This window comes from Amphiprion ocellaris, chromosome 7 (assembly GCF_022539595.1).
Source record: "Amphiprion ocellaris isolate individual 3 ecotype Okinawa chromosome 7, ASM2253959v1, whole genome shotgun sequence".
In the NCBI taxonomy this organism is placed as follows: Eukaryota; Metazoa; Chordata; class Actinopteri; family Pomacentridae; genus Amphiprion; species Amphiprion ocellaris.
In genome coordinates, this window is record NC_072772.1 from 34,891,726 (window position 1) to 34,910,163 (window position 18,438).

At 40.1% G+C, this 18,438-nt stretch overlaps 2 protein-coding genes across 3 annotated transcripts in view; one reads left to right on the forward strand and one right to left on the reverse strand.

Moving 5' to 3' along the window:
• The window catches only part of LOC111583319 (diacylglycerol kinase delta), a 43,938-nt gene extending 40,919 nt beyond the window's left edge, over positions 1 to 3,019 (reverse strand). Inside the window, exon 1 of the mRNA XM_023292345.3 lies at positions 2,859 to 3,019. Coding sequence (XP_023148113.2) covers positions 2,859 to 2,996 — 138 coding nt within the window. The 5' untranslated portion in view covers positions 2,997 to 3,019. The remainder of the gene's footprint in view (positions 1 to 2,858) is intronic.
• A 3,249-nt stretch (positions 3,020 to 6,268) lies between these two features.
• Positions 6,269 to 15,682, forward strand: LOC111583322 (inner ear-specific collagen). 2 transcript variants are annotated; one of them, XM_035958191.2, is made up of 5 exons: positions 6,269 to 6,961; positions 8,946 to 9,216; positions 10,325 to 10,405; positions 10,495 to 10,575; positions 10,658 to 15,682. In XM_035958191.2, the coding sequence occupies exons 1-5, from the start codon at positions 6,932 to 6,934 to the stop codon at positions 11,584 to 11,586; spliced, it is 1,392 nt and encodes a 463-aa protein (XP_035814084.1). In that variant the 5' UTR covers positions 6,269 to 6,931; the 3' UTR covers positions 11,587 to 15,682. The 2 variants fall into 2 exon arrangements, with proteins under 2 accessions (XP_035814084.1, XP_023148118.1); XM_023292350.3 differs by lacking the exon at positions 6,269 to 6,961 and adding an exon at positions 7,009 to 7,283.
• The last annotated feature ends 2,756 nt before the right edge of the window (positions 15,683 to 18,438 follow it).

The window sequence follows — 18,438 nt, forward strand, 5'->3', positions numbered from 1 at the left end:
GCGACTCCGGCCGGCAGAAATACTTCGTTATTTCCCACATGACTCATTCCTGGTGTTCTTGTCTCAGACTCTGAAAACAGCAGCTTTAAATAGAAACCCAGACTCCAGCCAAACTTCCCGGACTTCAGCTGCCTTCAGGGGGCGTAGGAAACCACAGCATCCGCATCAACAACACGAGCCCAGCTGCTGCCTTCAGGGTGCCGTAGGAAACTAAAAGATCAGCTGTTAATTAACACCCAATTTATTCCATCTTAGGGTCCTGAATGTGTTTCATTTTGCAACAAGTAATTATTTCTGTTCACTTTTTAAAGATTTAGAGGTTATTGTGGGTTCAACAATCAGCCACACAAGAAAATAAAGTTGTTTATTCACAAATGTTGTCATTTTTATGAGTAGAGCTGCAACAATTAATCAATTAGTGGTCAACTATTAGATTAGTCTATTAATATCACAAAATCCGTTAATAAAATGCTGGAAATGTGAATAAAATGACTATTTTATTTAAAAAAAAAAAATTAACAAAATGTCTGAGCACTTAATAAAATTAAAAAACTGTCAAAAAATTTAGCAATTTATCAAAAGTATAGAATATGTTAAGAAAAATATAATTAATTAATCAGTTTGAGGAATTTTTAAAAAACAAAGTCTAAATTCTCTGATTGGAGCTTCTTAAATGTGAATATTTAATTTTTTAAAAAACTTTTCTATGACAGTAAACTTGAATTTCGCCAATATTTCACACTATTTTCTGAGATTTTATAGACTGAGCAACTATTTTATTTATTAAACATCTAATACTTACACAATACCTAAATAAATATTAAATGTTTGAAAATGTACTATTAAAAAGCCCCAAATTCTTGAGAAAAAGCCCAAAATTCTTGAGAAAAATCTGTTTTTATTCATTTTAATTCCACTATTTTCCGACATTTTATCAGCCAAACAAGTAATTGCTTACTTTAGACAGTGGAAGTAATTAGAATTAAATCATTACAACAAGAGAAATGGAATACATTGGAATAAATAGAACTTATGTCCCACAAAAGGAGGAAGAAAAATATCCATTTTAACGAGAGATTGAGGATAATATATTTTGTCAAGGGGAACTGTTATTTTACAACTAATTTATTCTTAATTCATTGATTTTTTTGGACAGAAAATAGTGAAAACTGCTCCTTATATAGTTTGGTTACACAGATTCTTTATGGCCAGAATATATAAATAAATCATCATAACATCACCATATTAAATGCTGGAAATTTGTATTTTTAATTAAAAATTAAGAAAATAATCGTCCAGTTATCCAAAATAATTTCTGATGCATTTCTTTCCGAGCTTCTAATGTGTCCTTGAAGGCAGCAGCACAGTAAACTCCGAAAATAAACTTTAACATGTAACCACAGCTGTAAATAATCAATAATCAATCAGCGTTGTCGATTATTAATCAATGAACACACGTCAGTTTCACAGATGAGCCGCAGTCCTGCTCAAACCGCCGCCTAAAGCAGCTTTAGAAGCGGACAAACAGCTGTGAACCGCTGCGGAGGACCGTTATGTCTCACGGTGCCGAAGCCTTTAACCGGCTCCACCGCTCTCTCCCCTCGACCTGGAGTCAGCCATCACCCCGGTGTGCGGCGCACAGCTGGCGAGGGGCTGCGGTGGGAGACTGCGGGGCTTCCCATCGGGCCTACGACCCTCCAGCTAGCAGGAGTTAGCATGTTTAGCTTAGCCGTCAACTGCCGGTGGAAGTGTGCAAACGGCGCAAAGAAACGACATTTATAACGTTTCTCTCTTATATTTACGTATTTTAACTGCATTTATGACACCTTTTCTCCCCAAATGTAGCTAAAATTCGAGTTTGATCCGGATTCTGATTTAATTAAGTTAGCTAGAGGCGAGGCATAAGGCTAAAAATAGATAATTTAAACTCAATTATTTACCACTTCAATGTTTTTGACATCGACTAACATTAAGTATTTGATAATAATATTTCCTCGTTAAGTCGTTTACCGATTGTTAGTGTAACAGCTGTGGCCCTCACCTCAAAATGTCCCGTTTTCTGTCGAAAGAAGAAGCTCTGTGACCAAACTCCTTTACAAATTTCACCTAATTAAATCTTAACATTACTTTTTAGAAAAGACGCTAACAGTTTAAATTAAGTTTAAACTGTTTAAAGGTGCGAACACTTCCAGTCTTCAGTTCGGCGTCTTTAACACCCACCGAGCAGCTCAGATTTACATTAAATGCCCCCTTTCTTTAAACGCCGTGTACTGCTCGTTAACGCCGCCTCCACTAGCACTGCGTCCAAACTCCATTTAAAAATCCGGTAAATTTAAACTAACATTAATATTACAAGAGATCCGCTCAATAAAAACAAATAATAAAGAGGTCCAAGGTGCAAACACACTCTGTCTTCAATTCGGCATAATTAACATCCACCAAGAACCTCTGGTTTAAACTTAATCTCATTTTTCTTCACCGCTGTGCACCGTCTGATACCACCGCCCCAGGCGGGTAGCGGAGGTCGGGGCAGTGGGTGAAAGTGTCAAAGCGGCCGTAAAAGAAGGAATGTTAAAAACGGAGATAAATACCACAGAGTCTGGTGTGAGCCGGATAACAGAGCGGCTTCTGAATGTTCATAAAATCTCTATTTTAACTATTAAACCCCGTATTTCACTGCTCATTAACGAGGGAACCGTTAAACAATCAGGTTTTAAAAGGGAGCTCCGTGTGCCGGTGTGTAGCCCGAAAACAGCGGTGCACCTCGGGGCCGTACTCGGCCCGCCCCCGCTTCATGGAAACAGCCGCTGACCACCGACTCTTTCCCCTTGAACCCGCCGGAGATCGGCCCCCATCACCTTGCTGCGGATCTGGCCCGACGTGGACACCTTTCGGATGAGTTTCTGCGGGGTTCCGGGCTCCTGCTCCGGCTCGCTGTCCGATGACTCGTCCAGGCACCGGGCCGCGGCGGACTCCGGTCCCCCTGCCTCCGCCATCCTGCCATTAGACCCCGAGGAGGAGCAGCCCGGCCGGGCAGCGCCCCCCAGCGGCGGAGCCCGGACAGCGCAGCGGCGGGATGAGAGAGGCGTGGAGGGCCCTCTGCTGGTGGAGCTGTGACATCACAGGCTATTATTATTATTATTATTATTATTATTATTATTATTATTATTATTATTATTATTATTATTATTATTATTATTATTATTATTATTATTATTGACTGGTTCCATTTCCCAGAAAAGGCCTTACTTTAAAAATGTAAGGCATTTCTCTTCAGCAATGTTCCAATGACTGTTCCTGAAGGATTTGGGTATGCAGAATCCATTTTTGGAATATGCCGGATGAATTTTTGTGTTGCCATGTTTGTTTTATTTATATATATATATATATATATATATATATATATATATATATATATATATATATATATATATATATATTTATATATATATATATATATATATATATATATATAGTTGGCTGAGTAGAAGTCTGTCAGTTTAAATAGGGTTAATTATTTAACAGAACATGATATGGATGCAGACATTTAGGCTGTGTGTGGGATAAAACCACTGCACAGTCAAACAGCCACTTAATATTTAGGCTACTTTACAATGTAAAACATGATCAAAATGAGGTAGCTCCATGAGATTATGCCGACTTCTTACCAGTTTTAAAAATGTATTTATATTTCATCTTCAGCTTCTGCCACATGTGCTTCTCCCCTGCAGGATTGCACCTAAATGAAATAACTTAATAATCTACTATTCAAACAGTTTTCCTGTAATATTATTGTGATTTAAACTTACACATTGACCCAGGCAGCAATGTTCTCCCACACCGTCTTCCTCTCTTTTGCAGCTGCAGGTGCTGCACTTCTTTCTAAAAATGTGTTCAAACTCGCTATATAAGCGCATTAAGATTTCCAATTCAAACGGTGTAGCCCTCCGCTTCCCCGTTGCCATGGTGACTCTTCGAATCGGCGCTCCATTGATACTGGCTTTTCAGAGTTGTGGTGCACGCGCTTAACTCCGGGTGAAACTACTCCGAGTTGATTAAACCAACTCAAATGAGCCGTTGTGAAACCAGAAACTCAGAGTTTTCTATCTCAGAGTAGATCAACTCAGAGTTCAGGGTTAAACTAAAAAGAGTTTGTTGAACCTGCTTCGTGAAACGGACCCCTGGTCTGGTTCTAACATGCTGGACTCCATCTGAACCCAACTAATTTATCTGACTAAAGAGTGTTCTCCAAATATTCATCAGGCTTCTTTTTATGATCTTTAACAAAGTTCCATCTGGGAGTTTAGTTCTGAAGTGTTTTTTCTTGTCCTCCGTCCGTAAAGGTTGATGTTCTGAAGTGTCTGAGCTTCACACAAACTCTGATTTCCATTGATAACTCCTGTACCAAGTCTGAAGCAGCTGCCGTCTGTTTTAACAGCTAGATAATGAAAGTAGTTCACTCTCTGTGGAGTCATTTTAGCAGGACGACCACTGCATCCATGATTAGTGGAACTACGACTCCTGTACTTCCTGATTACTGCTGACACTGTGATTCACTGAGTTTTAGTTGATCTTCCTGGATTCTTTTCCATGTTTGTGAGGTCTAACAATCAGATTCTTTTCCATTTGGAGCCATGATGTAGACAGATAGATAGATAGATAGATAGATAGATAGATAGATAGATAGATAGATAGATAGACAGACAGACAGACAGACAGACAGACAGACAGACAGACAGACAGACAGACAGACAGACAGACAGACAGACAGACAGACAGACAGATAGATGTTTTGTATTTGAATGTCCATAAGAAAAAATACTCTGCTGTTTAACTGAGGAATAATGGTTTTACTTATTGTAACAAAACGTTGTGTCTTTGTGACGAATCAAAGTTATCAAGACTGTTTGATTTGCTTCAGTTTTTCCTTTTACTGTAAACTGGATGCTGCTTGTTTGTCCCAGTTAGACGCAGCAGATCTTCCAGATAGTTATCATGACGGAGGCTCTGAGTATTACAGTATTACAGTACAGTAGATGGAGCAGCGGTAAACGGACACTGTGAAAGTGATGGAGTGCTGAGGAGGATCCAGCTGGCTTTGTTCCCACCCAGAGGAGCTGTTAATGTGAGCTGACCTGATTAGGACTTCAGAGGCCAAACTCATAATGCTCTGGTGTAACGCTAATCCCTGCCTGTATGGATGATGGACTGAAGCTCGTCACCGGATCCCTCTCAGACAAAAACGCTCCATAGTGTCACTTTTATTAGAGCCACATCCTGGGAATCAGGATGGGACATCCATGTAGGTCAGCGGTGGAGGCTGTAGTCATGTAGGCCACTTGAGCAGGTGATACTCCCACATTCTGACGCTTCGCTTTCAGGATCCCAAAAATCATGGAAACTTCCAGCTGCAAGTTGAAGTTTTACCCCCCAAAAAGATGAAACATCTGGAGTCACTACAGTCACAGTGGGGTTATCATGAATTTTCAACATATCTGAAGACGTTTGAGGATGTTGTTGAGACCTGAGATCTCAGAATGTTTCTTCTGAATTTTGTCAGTTGTAGACCAATAAGCCGTGTCTATCTATGTCTACATCATGGCTCCACATGGACAAGAGCTGACAGGAGACTGAAAATGTGATAGTTAGACCTCACGAACATGGAAAAGAATCCAGGAAGATCAACTAAAACTCAGTGAATCACAGCGTCAGCAGTAATCAGGAGGTACAGAAGTCCAAGGTTGTTTAAATCAATCCAACTGGACTTTAAGAAGGTTCCTTGAAGACGTTTCACCTCTCATCCAAGAGGCTTCTTCAGTTCTGGTGGTGGTTGATGTTGCCTCAGCTTATAACCTCTGTGAGGTGTGGTCAGTGTTATTCACATCCCGATGAACATTGCCAAGGCCCACCTGGCTCCTCAACGATGGTCGTTGGGAGCCAGGGAGTGACACAAAGGAGTTCGTTGAAATGCAAGTTTCACCGAGCCCTCGTACGCTAATGGTGGTCATTAGCATGAGCCACCTCACCTGAGTCATTCTGCTGAGTAGCTCTTTTGGGGAGTTTTGAAAGGACCCGATTGTAAAATGGCGAAAGATTATGTCCTGGATGAATGAGAAACTACACAGACACGAGGTGCAGAAGGAGTCGTAGTTCCAGTAATCATGGCTGCGGTGGTCGTCCTGCTAAAACGACTCCACAGACAGTAAACTACTTTCAGCATGTAGATGTGGAAAGCAGCTGCTTCAGACTTGGTACAGGAGTTATCAATGGAAATCAGAGTTTCAGAGTTTCAGAAAACATCTTCATAACATCAACCTTTATGTTCAGTGGGCAAGAAAAAAACTTGTTTGCTCTTTAATGCAAAATTTTTAGGTGAAATTTTGTAAAAGAACAAAAAAAAAAACAATTCATGAATGTTGGAAGAACATTCTTTGATCAGATGATCAATTTGTTTCAGATGGAGTCCTGAATGTTTGGTGTGAACCAGACCAGGACGACCAGTGGATGCACAGTCCTGGCAGTGAAGAACATAGATGTTGGCGAGATGATATTAATCAATGAATGTCTGGATAAACCAAAATACTGGCTGATTAGAAGATTCCCAGCCTGCAGGAGGTTTAAGAAGAGGAATATTCCAGCAGGAGAACCGGTCAAAGAACAACATCACAGAAGAACAAAGACCTGGACAAAGATGTTCTCACTTCTGTTGTCTCCTGTAACTTGAATCCACAAACTGTCTGGACACGTTTTTACTACTTTTTCCTATGCCTTGTTCATATGCGGCCTGACTTGAATCCGATAGAACAACTTTGGGGTATTTTCAAGAGAAAGGTCGAGCAACACAACCCCAACAGCAAAGAGCAGCTGAAAAGAATTCCAGAACCTCATAGAAACTGATGGAATCTTCCATGAAAAGCCCCTCTGAGACTCGATGGCCTGTTTCTTTCTTTCATTCTTTCAGGTAGAGATGTTGTGTGACTGTAAATGTTGCATAAATGTTGGTGGTCAGTCGGTGTTTTCTGGGTCACACGTTACATGTAACCCTTAAAAGATGACTGTAAAAGATTCATGATGTGGAAAATGTGTGCGTTCACTGAGACGTGACACCTTCCTGTTGGAACAAGGACACAAAAACACAAAACACAGGTCTACTTCTTACTCAACACACACACTCTGACACACCTGATGGGGCGGGACCTCTGGTGGGCGGGTCCAGGTGTTTTATTAGGCTGCATGACAGCTGAGCTCAGCTGTAGGAGAAACTGCAGAGACGTAACAAATTGGTGAGTTTGATTTAAAACCATCTTCAGATTAACGTAAACTGTGATAAATATCAGATTAATGAATAAATTATTGTTATTAATGATAAAATAAAGCAACGTACGAAGGCTGAATAACAAAAACACAGCTGGAACATGTTTGTAAGATGTTAAACATCATTTTTTAAAATTTATTTTATAGAAAATGTTAGATTCATGTTTTAGATTGTTTTTAAAAGCCACTGATGAATCAGTTTCTAATGTTTTATTATTGTTCTGTTCTGTAAAGCACCTTCTAACACTTAGTTTAATATTATCATTATACAAACATAAAATATAATTAAGCTAATTAAGTTTTACACAATTTATAAATATATTACTGTGTTGTTTGTACTACAGGTGTTAAACCACGGATCAAACTGTTTAAATAAATAGTTTATTCATATTTTAAGACTTTAAATGAACGTCTTTTGTCAACAGTTTCTCTCTGAATTAGTAAATTCTAAACACGTTTAAAACAACAAATGCTTTCCACGTATATTAAGAATCAGACTGTTGCTCCAAATAAAAGCTTAAAATTAATTATTATTTTTTGAAGAAAAATTTAAATATTAACCCTCCAAAACTTAACAATAATAATAATAATAATAATAATAATAATAATAATAATAATAATAATAATAATAATAATAATAATAATAATAATAATAATAATAATAATAATAAAAACCCCTTACTTGACGATAAAACAAAATAAAGTGTACCACTGCAGTGTTATTAATTATGGGGCTTTATATTCATATATATATATAAATATAAAGCCCCATAATTATATCTATTTAAATATATATAAAACACTACATTTATGTATGCATTAATATTATTAATTATTCATATTATTAATAATTAAATATTGTTAGTATTTTTTCAACTGCTATTTTATTAATTCCTTGTGACAAAAGTATTAATTAAAAAAACAACACAATATAAAAAACCCAGCTGGGAATAAATCTGACAGTAAGGATGATAGAAAAAATAAGTTTAAGAAATGAATAAACAGGAGTTTTAGCAGATTTCTGTAAAAAAAATAATTATGTTTTATTTCTGATTTAAATACAGTAAATGGTGTAATTTTATCATCACATTAAAACATATAAAGGAACAAATTACTTTTTAAAAACTACAGATATTTGATGTTATTTTTGGTTTTGGTCCATTTTTTCTCCATCAATGTGCAGATTAATATTTTTTTAAAAATGATTTGTAACTTTTTAATTTGACAAAACAGGATAAATCTGTAAAATTACAGTTTAAAAAAATGACTTGTCAATTTTTAATCCTCATCCAAACCTGTTATTTTACAGATTTCCCTTATTTTGTTTAGTCACAGATTGTGTATAGTAAAATCACACAACAAAATGTATTTATTCATACGCTGACTGTCAACAAAACAGGACAAAACTGTCAATAATGTGCAAATATCTGTCAAACAATATTTTGGGGGATTTAATTATGGTGAAAACTGTGTCATTTTCCAGTCAAATGGTGTAAATTCCTATTTGGAAAAATATAATGTTGGTGTAATTTACATTTTTATGGTTAAATTAAAGCTTCTTTATTTGATTTTACTCGATTATCTGCAAAAATAACAATAAATTGCTAAAGAAATTTTATGTCTTTCTGCAGACCATGCCGACCTTTCTTCTTCACGTCCTCTTGGCGTTGGCATACCTCACCGTCGTCACGGCGATGGAAGAGATTATTTCTCCGACTACCTGGATGGAGCCGAATTCCACGCTTCCTCTCCCCGGACCCTACCCGCCCACCAACCTCCTTGACTGTGAGGGGCTGAAGGAGTCCGGCATGCCCCCTGAAGAGATGCCCTGGTACTGCCTCTGCACACACTGCCAGAACAACAAGGGGCCCAAAGGGGACCGTGGGGACCGAGGCCTGCCAGGTGAGACCACGAGTCCAGCAACTGTAAACCCAGAACATCGTTAGATCGTCACAATAAATTAAAAATAAGTTTTTAATCTAGTAATCAGCGTCCATAAGAGGGGCTCAGGGGTCCTTCATGCAGGTTGGATTTACCCCCCAAACCTCTTAGGATTTTACAGAACAGTTTTATGTCTTCACATAGAAAGATTTAAAACCTGAACTAGCAAAAAACAGGATGGGAGATGTGTAGTGAGGAGGTGCTGGTCCAGGACCAGGACATGTAGTGAGATGATCCTTATCTAGGACAAAGTCATAAAGTGAGGTAGTACTGATCAAAGACCACAATGTGCAGCGACACAGTCCTTATCTAGGACCAGGGTAGTGAGAAGGGTACTTCACCAAGGCAGAACTGTAGAGAGAAGGTCTTGATCCAGAACCAAGTTGGTGGTGATGAAGTCGGACATGGGCAGGTTCTTGATGATTTTACACTATGGTGCAAAGGAGCTTTCCTTCTGATCAATGTTTGTAAAACTAAGGAGGTCTGCATCGATTTTAGACGGTACCCCCAGCTCCTCAGTGTAGTGTGGTCCATGGCGAGCCAGTGGAACCGTTACCTCATCATAAGTATCTGGGGGTACTGTAATTGACAGCAAACTCAAGTTTGATTTAAACTGAGAAATGCTGGTTAAAAAAGGTCAGCAACAATTATTCTGTCTGAGAAAGCTCGCCAAGTTTCAGGTTGATAGGACCCTGACGAAGCTCTTCTACTGTTCCTTCATCCAGTCGATCATCTCGTTTTCTACCATATGCTGGTATGGTAACCTTGGCAACAAGGACAAGAACTCCCTCAGGAGGATAGTAAAAGTAGCCTCTAAAGTAACTGGAGTGTGTTTTAACAGTCTGGATGACTTTTTTATACACAAGTTAAAAGAAAAGCAGAGTCTATTCTTATGGATGCTGCTCATCCTCTTAACCAGGAGTATAAGGTGTTCCTTGACCAGGACCAAGTAATGTAGGGAGGTGGTACAGACAGTATTTCTGTCACACTCCTTCCAGCAGCAGAGTCACTCATACTTCTACATTCATCATATGTATTTAAAGGTAACCAGTCTCTGTCCCCTTGTCAGGTGCCCCTGGTAGTCCTGGAAGAAGAGGAATGACGGGGTTCCGAGGTCCTCCAGGTTTCATGGGAAGACCAGGACCTAAAGGTAACTGGCATCCTGTTGTATGTTCATGCGGTCCTGCTGTTTTTGCCACTGCTAACAGTTTCCTCTGTGTCGGGTTGGTTGGACTTCAGGACAGAAAGGAGACGAAGGGGAGAAGGGGGGCATTGGGATTCAGGGACCACCGGGAGTAAAAGGAGACCGAGGCTTCAAAGGTGAGGGATGTAGCAGTTACCAAGTACTTTGGCCCGTAAGGCTTCAAGACTAGCTCCTGACTGGGTTTCTGTTGATCTGCAGGTGAAAAGGGTATGCAGGGTTTTGAGGGTCATCAGGGGGACCCAGGTCCTAAAGGAGATGATGGCGTCTGTCCAACTGACTGTAAGGGCATCATGGGTCCACCAGGAGAACCCGGTCTGCCTGGTCCTGTAGCAGGTAGAGGTCTCAAAGGTGCCAAAGGGATGGAGGGTGACAAAGGTATGAAGGGAGACATGGGTGATACGGGTCCGCCTGGTACACCTGGATCAATGGGTCTGAAAGGAGACTTGGGCCCCAAGGGTGACTGTAACTGTACAGATGGAGCAGATGGACAGAAAGGGGACAAAGGGGACAAAGGAACCAAGGGAGTCCAGGGAGGGATGGGCCCTGTAGGGCAAACAGGCCAAAAAGGTCAGAAGGGAAACATGGGGGATATGGGGATGATGGGTCCTCCTGGTCCCTGCATGCCCGGTATCCAGTCTGCGTTTTCTGTAGCGCTGACGTCCAACTTCCCCCCACCTGACACCCCCGTGGTTTTCTCCTATGTTCACTACAACTACCAGCGGCATTATAACGAAATGACCGGTATCTACACCGCCCCCATCAACGGCACCTACGTCTTCAGCTACCACCTCACCATTTACGACCGAATCCTGAAAGTCGGCATCTTTCATAACTATTATCCGGTGGTGAAAACTACAGGGACATCCATGTTAGGGACTGTATCGCATACTGTCATCCTTCACCTGGCCAGAGGTGACATGGTGTGGCTCCAGGTGAAAGATTTGCTCACTAACGGCATGTACGCTGGCTACGAGGCCAGCAGCACCTTCTCTGGCTACTTGCTCCACCCTGATCAGTGTGATATGGCCTTACTCAGAGGGCCGATGCCCACAGTGCCCGACATGGGATACAACTGGCGTGACAAAGGGACCACAACTCCTTCACCTACCACCACAGCATCCAATTAGATTCAGTGACGAATAAATTGGTTGCCTTTAGAAGGAGCCAGATAAGTTATTTTACACCAATATAACAAGATGATTTAAAAAAAAAACAAAACAAAAAACAGTGCAAACATTAGATAAAACCACCAAGCATCCTAAGCCCTTCATGAAAAAAAGACATAGCAAAGACTATCAAGACTAAACAACAACATGAGAATTACATTTTTTTAAAAATGTAATCAGTTTCAATCAACTTCTAATGAAACTATATTCAACCAACAGATTGAGTTAAGGGAACTAGCTTTTCCTCTGAATTTAAAAGTATCACCTAAGGAAGTTCAAATTCTTTTGCCCCTGATCTGATCTGTGTCATTTATTGTTTAGTATCTGCTGAAAACATTTTCCTGGACAATTTACTCCTAAAGTATTATAGATTAGCTGCAGTATCACTAGGTGGAGCCACTTTCTATTTAATACTCCAGCAACCAGAGGAAGCATCACTCAGACTTTGCTGTTGATAAGCAGAAAGCATTGTGTGGGTTTAGCTACAAACCGGGCACCATGACAAAGTCTTCTGTGATGCTTAATGAGGTCCGGTCAACACTTCAGCTCAGGACCAATGTCCAGTGTGATTAATTTGTACTATAAATGAATCATTAATTGATTAAAATGCTTCTTGAAATAGGAAAACTGCTCAAATTTATGACACATGTACGATTGCCAACATAAAGAATCGGGTTTATGCTTGGGCTGATAATGAACAGTTTCTTCAGCCCCTACTTTAGGCTTGGATGTGGGATCTTATGTGACGTGTTCACAGGAGTTTTTTTCAACATGAAGAGTTTTGCTACTTCCCAATTTTAGACGCTTAAAGGGTAAGTGAATTGGCCCCTCCTACAACAAACATTGGACTGCACCTAATTGGACAAATGCTTCACTTGTGGGACCAACATGGCGGCTTTGAAATGCCAAAATGAATTCCTGCAAACATTTGAGGCGAAAAATAAGCTGTACAATTGTTGAATCCATCTCATTTCACATCAAAAACAGTTTAAAAGTGTTTGGGGAGTTTCCAGAGGTGCTGAGTGCCAACTGGATGTGCCGACTGTCAAAACACAACACTGCTAACATTCATTGCATGGCTGCACTTTGACAATGAATGGGAAATGTTGAAACAATGGACCATGTGGACATGTACCATGAGGTAGTTTTAACCGTCTGAAAATGTCCAAGCTCGCCCAGATAGTTGACGGGACCTGAAATCCTAAGGTCAAGGTGAAGAAAATTTTTACTTTAAAAGTTAGTTTCAAATCACATAAGTTTAAGTTTAAATGACACACAATGTTAATTTGATGCATTGTATGTTTAGTTTTTTTTTATCTTGCAGTCATGCAAAGTAGGAATAGGTCCCCTTCAATTAGTTTTTAGAGAGTTCACAAAACCAAGAAAAGTTCCTTTTCCTAAAAGCAACAGAATGTTCTTTCACGTGGAACCACAGAACCCTGGCAACCCTAAAGTGGTGTTAGAGGGTGTTTTCAGATCCGTGTTTCGTCTGGTCTACAGTTCATTTAGAGCAGCTGGTCTCGGTTCAGCCCAAAGAAGGTGATCCAACCTCAACTCCATCGGACTACAAAGATGCTCCTAATGAGTTGTGGGCTTTGAATTGTGGGTTGTGGACGAGTACAATCAAAGAGCCAAACAAAGTATGAAGCCTTTTTCATATTTGGGTTTATAGCAGATTGTTCAGGACGTCTTTCCACTGCAGGAACTCAGACCGAGGTGATGTTTACGGTGTAGAATCCAACATCTTCGACTGTGATGTGAACTCTAAGAGCACAAAAAACAAATAGAGAGACAAAACACACTAGACCAGAGGAAGGGTCACTCAGACTTCGCTGTTGGCAGCCAGAGGGCATTGTGGGGGTTTAGCTCCTAACCGGGCATTATGACAAAGTCTTCTGTGATGCTTAATGAGCTCTGGTTGGTGGTAAACCATATAGCTCCAGTTCTAGAGATTTGTGAAGTTCACCTATAGGTGTGTTTTACATTGATGTTAGGAAAGACAAGTTGTATTTTACTGCATTTTCACAGTGTTAAAACTGTAATTTAGTCAATAAGTTAATTACATTTCTAATTTCCTAATTGGTCTTTTGTAAAGAAGAAAAAAGTTGGGAACATTTATTTAAAGGCAACAATATTTGACAAATTGCAGTCTATCAAATTAAAAATATGTTGAATTTATCTAAAAAATGTTCCAAAAATGTCAAAATGGCCCATCTCAGGGCATCAGTATGAATTTAATATTATGACTCTAAATAGGGTTGTTTGTTTAGTTAAGTTCACATTTTCAGTTTTTACAGTAAATATCTTGATTTGGCTCCAAGAAAATGGCATCAGACTTTAGAGTTTTCACAGTATTTTATCTGTTTAGTGATAAAAGTTTAACCAAAGTCAAGATCTGCACAGCGGTTCATCAGGGCTGCTTTAGAACTACGAACACTGGAGTTGGTAGGTTTTCCTCCCTGAATGAGTTTCTACAGGGACGGTTTGGGGTCGGAACATCTAGAACAGTTCGGCTAAGTTCCTGCAGTAGAAAATGTCCTTTTGAGGGGACAGAACTCTGAGTAAAGATCCACCGATCCAGACCAGAGCAATCGATCTGCAGGTCTGAAGACGCCCTCAGCTGTTTGAGATTTGCTGTTTTGTGCGACAGGCTTAGTAAAAGCTCAGACACACAAAGCTGCGTCATTCGACACCCTGTGAAGTCAAAGTGTTTGTGCCTGAAGCTGGTTCTGTTTGGAGGCTTTGCTCTGCTCAACTTTAATCCCACTTTGATGATGTGAAACAGAAACCGTCACGTCTGAGTGTCGCCGTTCAAACATGCCTCCATCCCTCTTTAACAGGTGAAACTGAAGAAACACGTTTAAAGACACACAAGTAAAACCCATGAACCTTTCTGACTGGACAGTTAGACAACAAGCAGATACAAACAACTTGGACATAATTCAAACTGGCCACAAAGACTCATAAAATGACCACAAAGAAACGGCAAACAATCAGAAAGTGACCAAAAAAGATGCAAAATGACCACAAATGGACAAAAAACGACCACAACGTTTTTTCAAAATAACTGAAAAAACACTGAAAGAACTCAATGGGACACAAACTGCCAATGAAAAGGCACAAAACGACCACAAAGAGACTAAAAACATTGACAAAGATATGCAAAATGACCACAAGGAGATGCCAAACGATCAGAAAGTGACCAAAAAGGATGCAAAATGACTCAAAAGACAATCAAAGAACTCAGTGGGACACAAAATGACCACAAAGAGATGCAAAATGACGCAAAGACACCAAAAATGACCACAAACAGACATAAAATGACTAGAAAAAGTCATGAAACAACCACAAAGAGACTAAAAACACTAACAAAGAGACATTAATTGACCATTGAGACACAAGATGACTCAAAGACAAACAAAAAAACAACCACAAAGAGACACAAAACAACCACAAAAACAACTGAATTAAGCACAAAATGACCACAAACAGACTAAAAACAACCACAAAGAGACACAAAACGACTCAAAAGACACTCAAAGAACTCAATGGGACACAAAATGACCACAAAGAGATGCAAAATGTCTCAAAGACACCAAAAATGACCACAAAGAGACATAAAATGACCATAAAAAGTCACAAAACGACCACAAAGAGATTTAAAAAAAAAAAAACAAACCCAAAGACAAACAAATTGACCACAGAGATGCAAAATAACTCAAAGACAAAAAAACAACAACCATAAAGAGACCAAAAAAACAAGTAAACACAAAAAACAACTGAATTTGACACAAAATGAACCCAAAGAGACAGAAGCGACTAAAACGACCACTAATGGACAGAATGAAACGATGACGGAGTCCTTTAGTGTTGAACTCTGGAAGTTTCTGAGTCATGTTTTTAGTTGTTTTTCGTGTTGTGTAGCGACTCTCAGACGTGTTGGTTTCTGCTGTTGTCATGATGATTGTAAAGGTTGTGTGAAGTTACATTAAGCTGCTGAATGTCCCTCTAATGACGTCTGATCGTGTAGCTGCTCATTAAACTCTCTTCAACGGAATTTCTGGTGTTCCTCATCTCATTTCACAGCCGAGTTATTTCCAGGACTCTACCAGGGAAGCTGTAATAACATCCTGAGGTGTCGCAGCGATTGTGTCCTCCTTGTTCTTGCTGATCATTTTCCTGTTTATCAGCAGCTCTGAATCTTTTATCTCCTCTCGCTCTTTCTCTGAGAGACGGTGTGAGATTTCCAAAGTCTTCCAGGCAGCGAGTCATCCGATGATCCTGTCGGCGTCCCAGCAGGGTGGGTTTCCCTCCACTCGGAGCTCAACAATGGAACAAAAGCAACACGAGTCTCTGGGTGTTTTCAGAGCGAACCGCAGGGAGGATCCGAGCAGCGACAAAACATCCAGGTCTCTGGCATCCAGCTTCTAACTCGATACCTGAGTGGAAAAACTCTGAATATCTGCAGCTGAGTCATCCCAAATAAAACCTGACAAATCCGAAAAAGTTCAAACCAGACCTTCTCAGAATCAGCCTAGTTTTATCTACTAGAACATCAGTTTAATTAATGAAGCCATGCACAGTTTTACCTCCATACTATGAATATTTTCAGGGTTAGAGACCGTTGAACTACACAGAGGTGATCATTTCTAAACAGCATCAGTCAGCAGGAGGAGGTCGGGGTGGATGGACGGCACATGAAGGAAGCAAACCTTCATAACTTCATCAGTGCAGCAGATAGAATCATGAAATTTTCAACAATAAGATCTCATAGCATGGTTTTTCAAGTCATAGTTGTTACTAAGAAGATAAATGAATGTTTCTAGAGTTCCAGGTCCTTGAAGTACATAGAGGTGGGTCTAAATTTTATGCTTTTTAATGGACTTTTGCCATAATTTCTGAGCCTCGTAACTTCATCTTTACAGCAGACAAACATAAAATCTTCAGGTTCTGTCAGCTCTGCCTCCCAGAAATTAACTACATGTATTATTAAATAAGATTCACAGCTATGTTTAGATGAAAACGCCACATTTCTAAACAGCATCAGTCAGCAGGAGGAGGTTTGGGGTGGATGGATGGCACATACAGGAAGTGAACCTTCATAACTTCATCAGTGCAGCAGATAGAAAGGTGAAATTTTCAGCAATAAGATCTTGTAGCTGCTTTCTAAGCTTTTTTGACTCATGGTTTTTCCAGTCAGATGTTACCAAGAAGATAAATTACTATTTTTAGAGCTTCAGACCCTCAAAGTACACACCAGTCAAAAGTTTGGACACACCTTCTCATTCAATGCTTTTTATTAATATTTTTTCTACATTGTAGATTAATACTGAAGATTAACTCTTTTTTGTTTACAGCATAATTCCATATTTATTATTTTATAGTTTTGATGTCTTCAGTATTAATCTACAATGTATAAGATAATTAAATAAAAACCATTGAATGAGAAGGTGCTTCCAAACTTTTGACTGGCAGCGTACCTTTACAAGCCTTCCAGATCCTGCTGTCGAGAAGTATCCCCACATCATGATGCTGCCACCACCATGCTTCACATCATGATGCTATCACCACCATGCTTCACATCATGATGCTATCACCACCATGCTTCATGTCATGATGCTACCACCACCGTGCTTCACATCACGATGCTATCACCACCATGCTTCACATCACGATGCTATCACCACCATGCTTCACGTCATGATGCTACCACCACCGTGCTTCACATCACGATGCTATCACCACCATGCTTCACGTCATGATGCTACCACCACCATGCTTCACGTCATGATGCTGCCACCACCATGCTTCACATCATGATGCTATCACCACCATGCTTCACATCATGATGCTATCACCACCGTGCTTCACATCATGATGCTGCCACCACCGTGCTTCACATCATGATGCTGCCACCACCATGCTTCACATCATGATGCTGCCACCACCATGCTTCACATCATGATGCTATCACCACCATGCTTCACGTCATGATGCTATCACCACCATGCTTCACGTCATGATGCTACCACCACGTTTCACATCATGATGCTGCCACCACCGTGCTTCACATCATGATGCTATCACCACCGTGCTTCACGTCATGATGCTACCACCACCGTGCTTCACATCATGATGCTATCACCACCATGCTTCACGTCATGATGCTACCACCACCGTGCTTCACATCATGATGCTATCACCACCATGCTTCACGTCATGATGCTACCACCACCATGCTTCACGTCATGATGCTGCCACCACCATGCTTCACATCATGATGCTATCACCACCATGCTTCACATCATGATGCTATCACCACCATGCTTCACGTCATGATGCTGCCACCACCATGCTTCACAGTGGGGATGGTGTATTTGTGATGATGTTCAGTGTTTGGTGTCAGAATACAGAAACACATCCAGGGTAATAATGATTGTGACTCTACATCATAGACATTAAACTGTATATCTGATTGTATCAAAGATGGTTATAGAGAAAATGGAATAAAACAAACAGATTTAGTCTTGAGATTGTGACACCTGAATGGATGTAAAACTGACCTGGTCGGTTTTGTGTTTTTCACTTTTCAATTTCGTGTCTCTCTGCTGTACTAATGAAGTTATGAGGCTCGGAAATGATGGAAAAAGTAATGTGAATTAAAAAGAGCAAAATCTGGACCCACTTCTATATACTTCAAGGGGCTGAAACTTGGAAAATGTTCAGATTATTCAATAAAAGAGTGACAGAAATCAAACTGTGTAGTTCTAAAATCTGGTTACCTGATAGAAGCAGCGTCTGCAGTTCAGCTCC

Excerpts from the sequence above, each read along its gene's own strand:
- LOC111583322 (XM_035958191.2), top strand. The coding sequence starts at position 6,932 with ATGGCCTGTTTCTTTCTTTCATTCTTTCAG. Across the intron at positions 9,217-10,324 it reads TGGGGACCGAGGCCTGCCAG|GTGCCCCTGGTAGTCCTGGA; the intron begins GTGAGACCACGA and ends TCCCCTTGTCAG. Across the intron at positions 10,406-10,494 it reads GGGAAGACCAGGACCTAAAG|GACAGAAAGGAGACGAAGGG; the intron begins GTAACTGGCATC and ends GTTGGACTTCAG.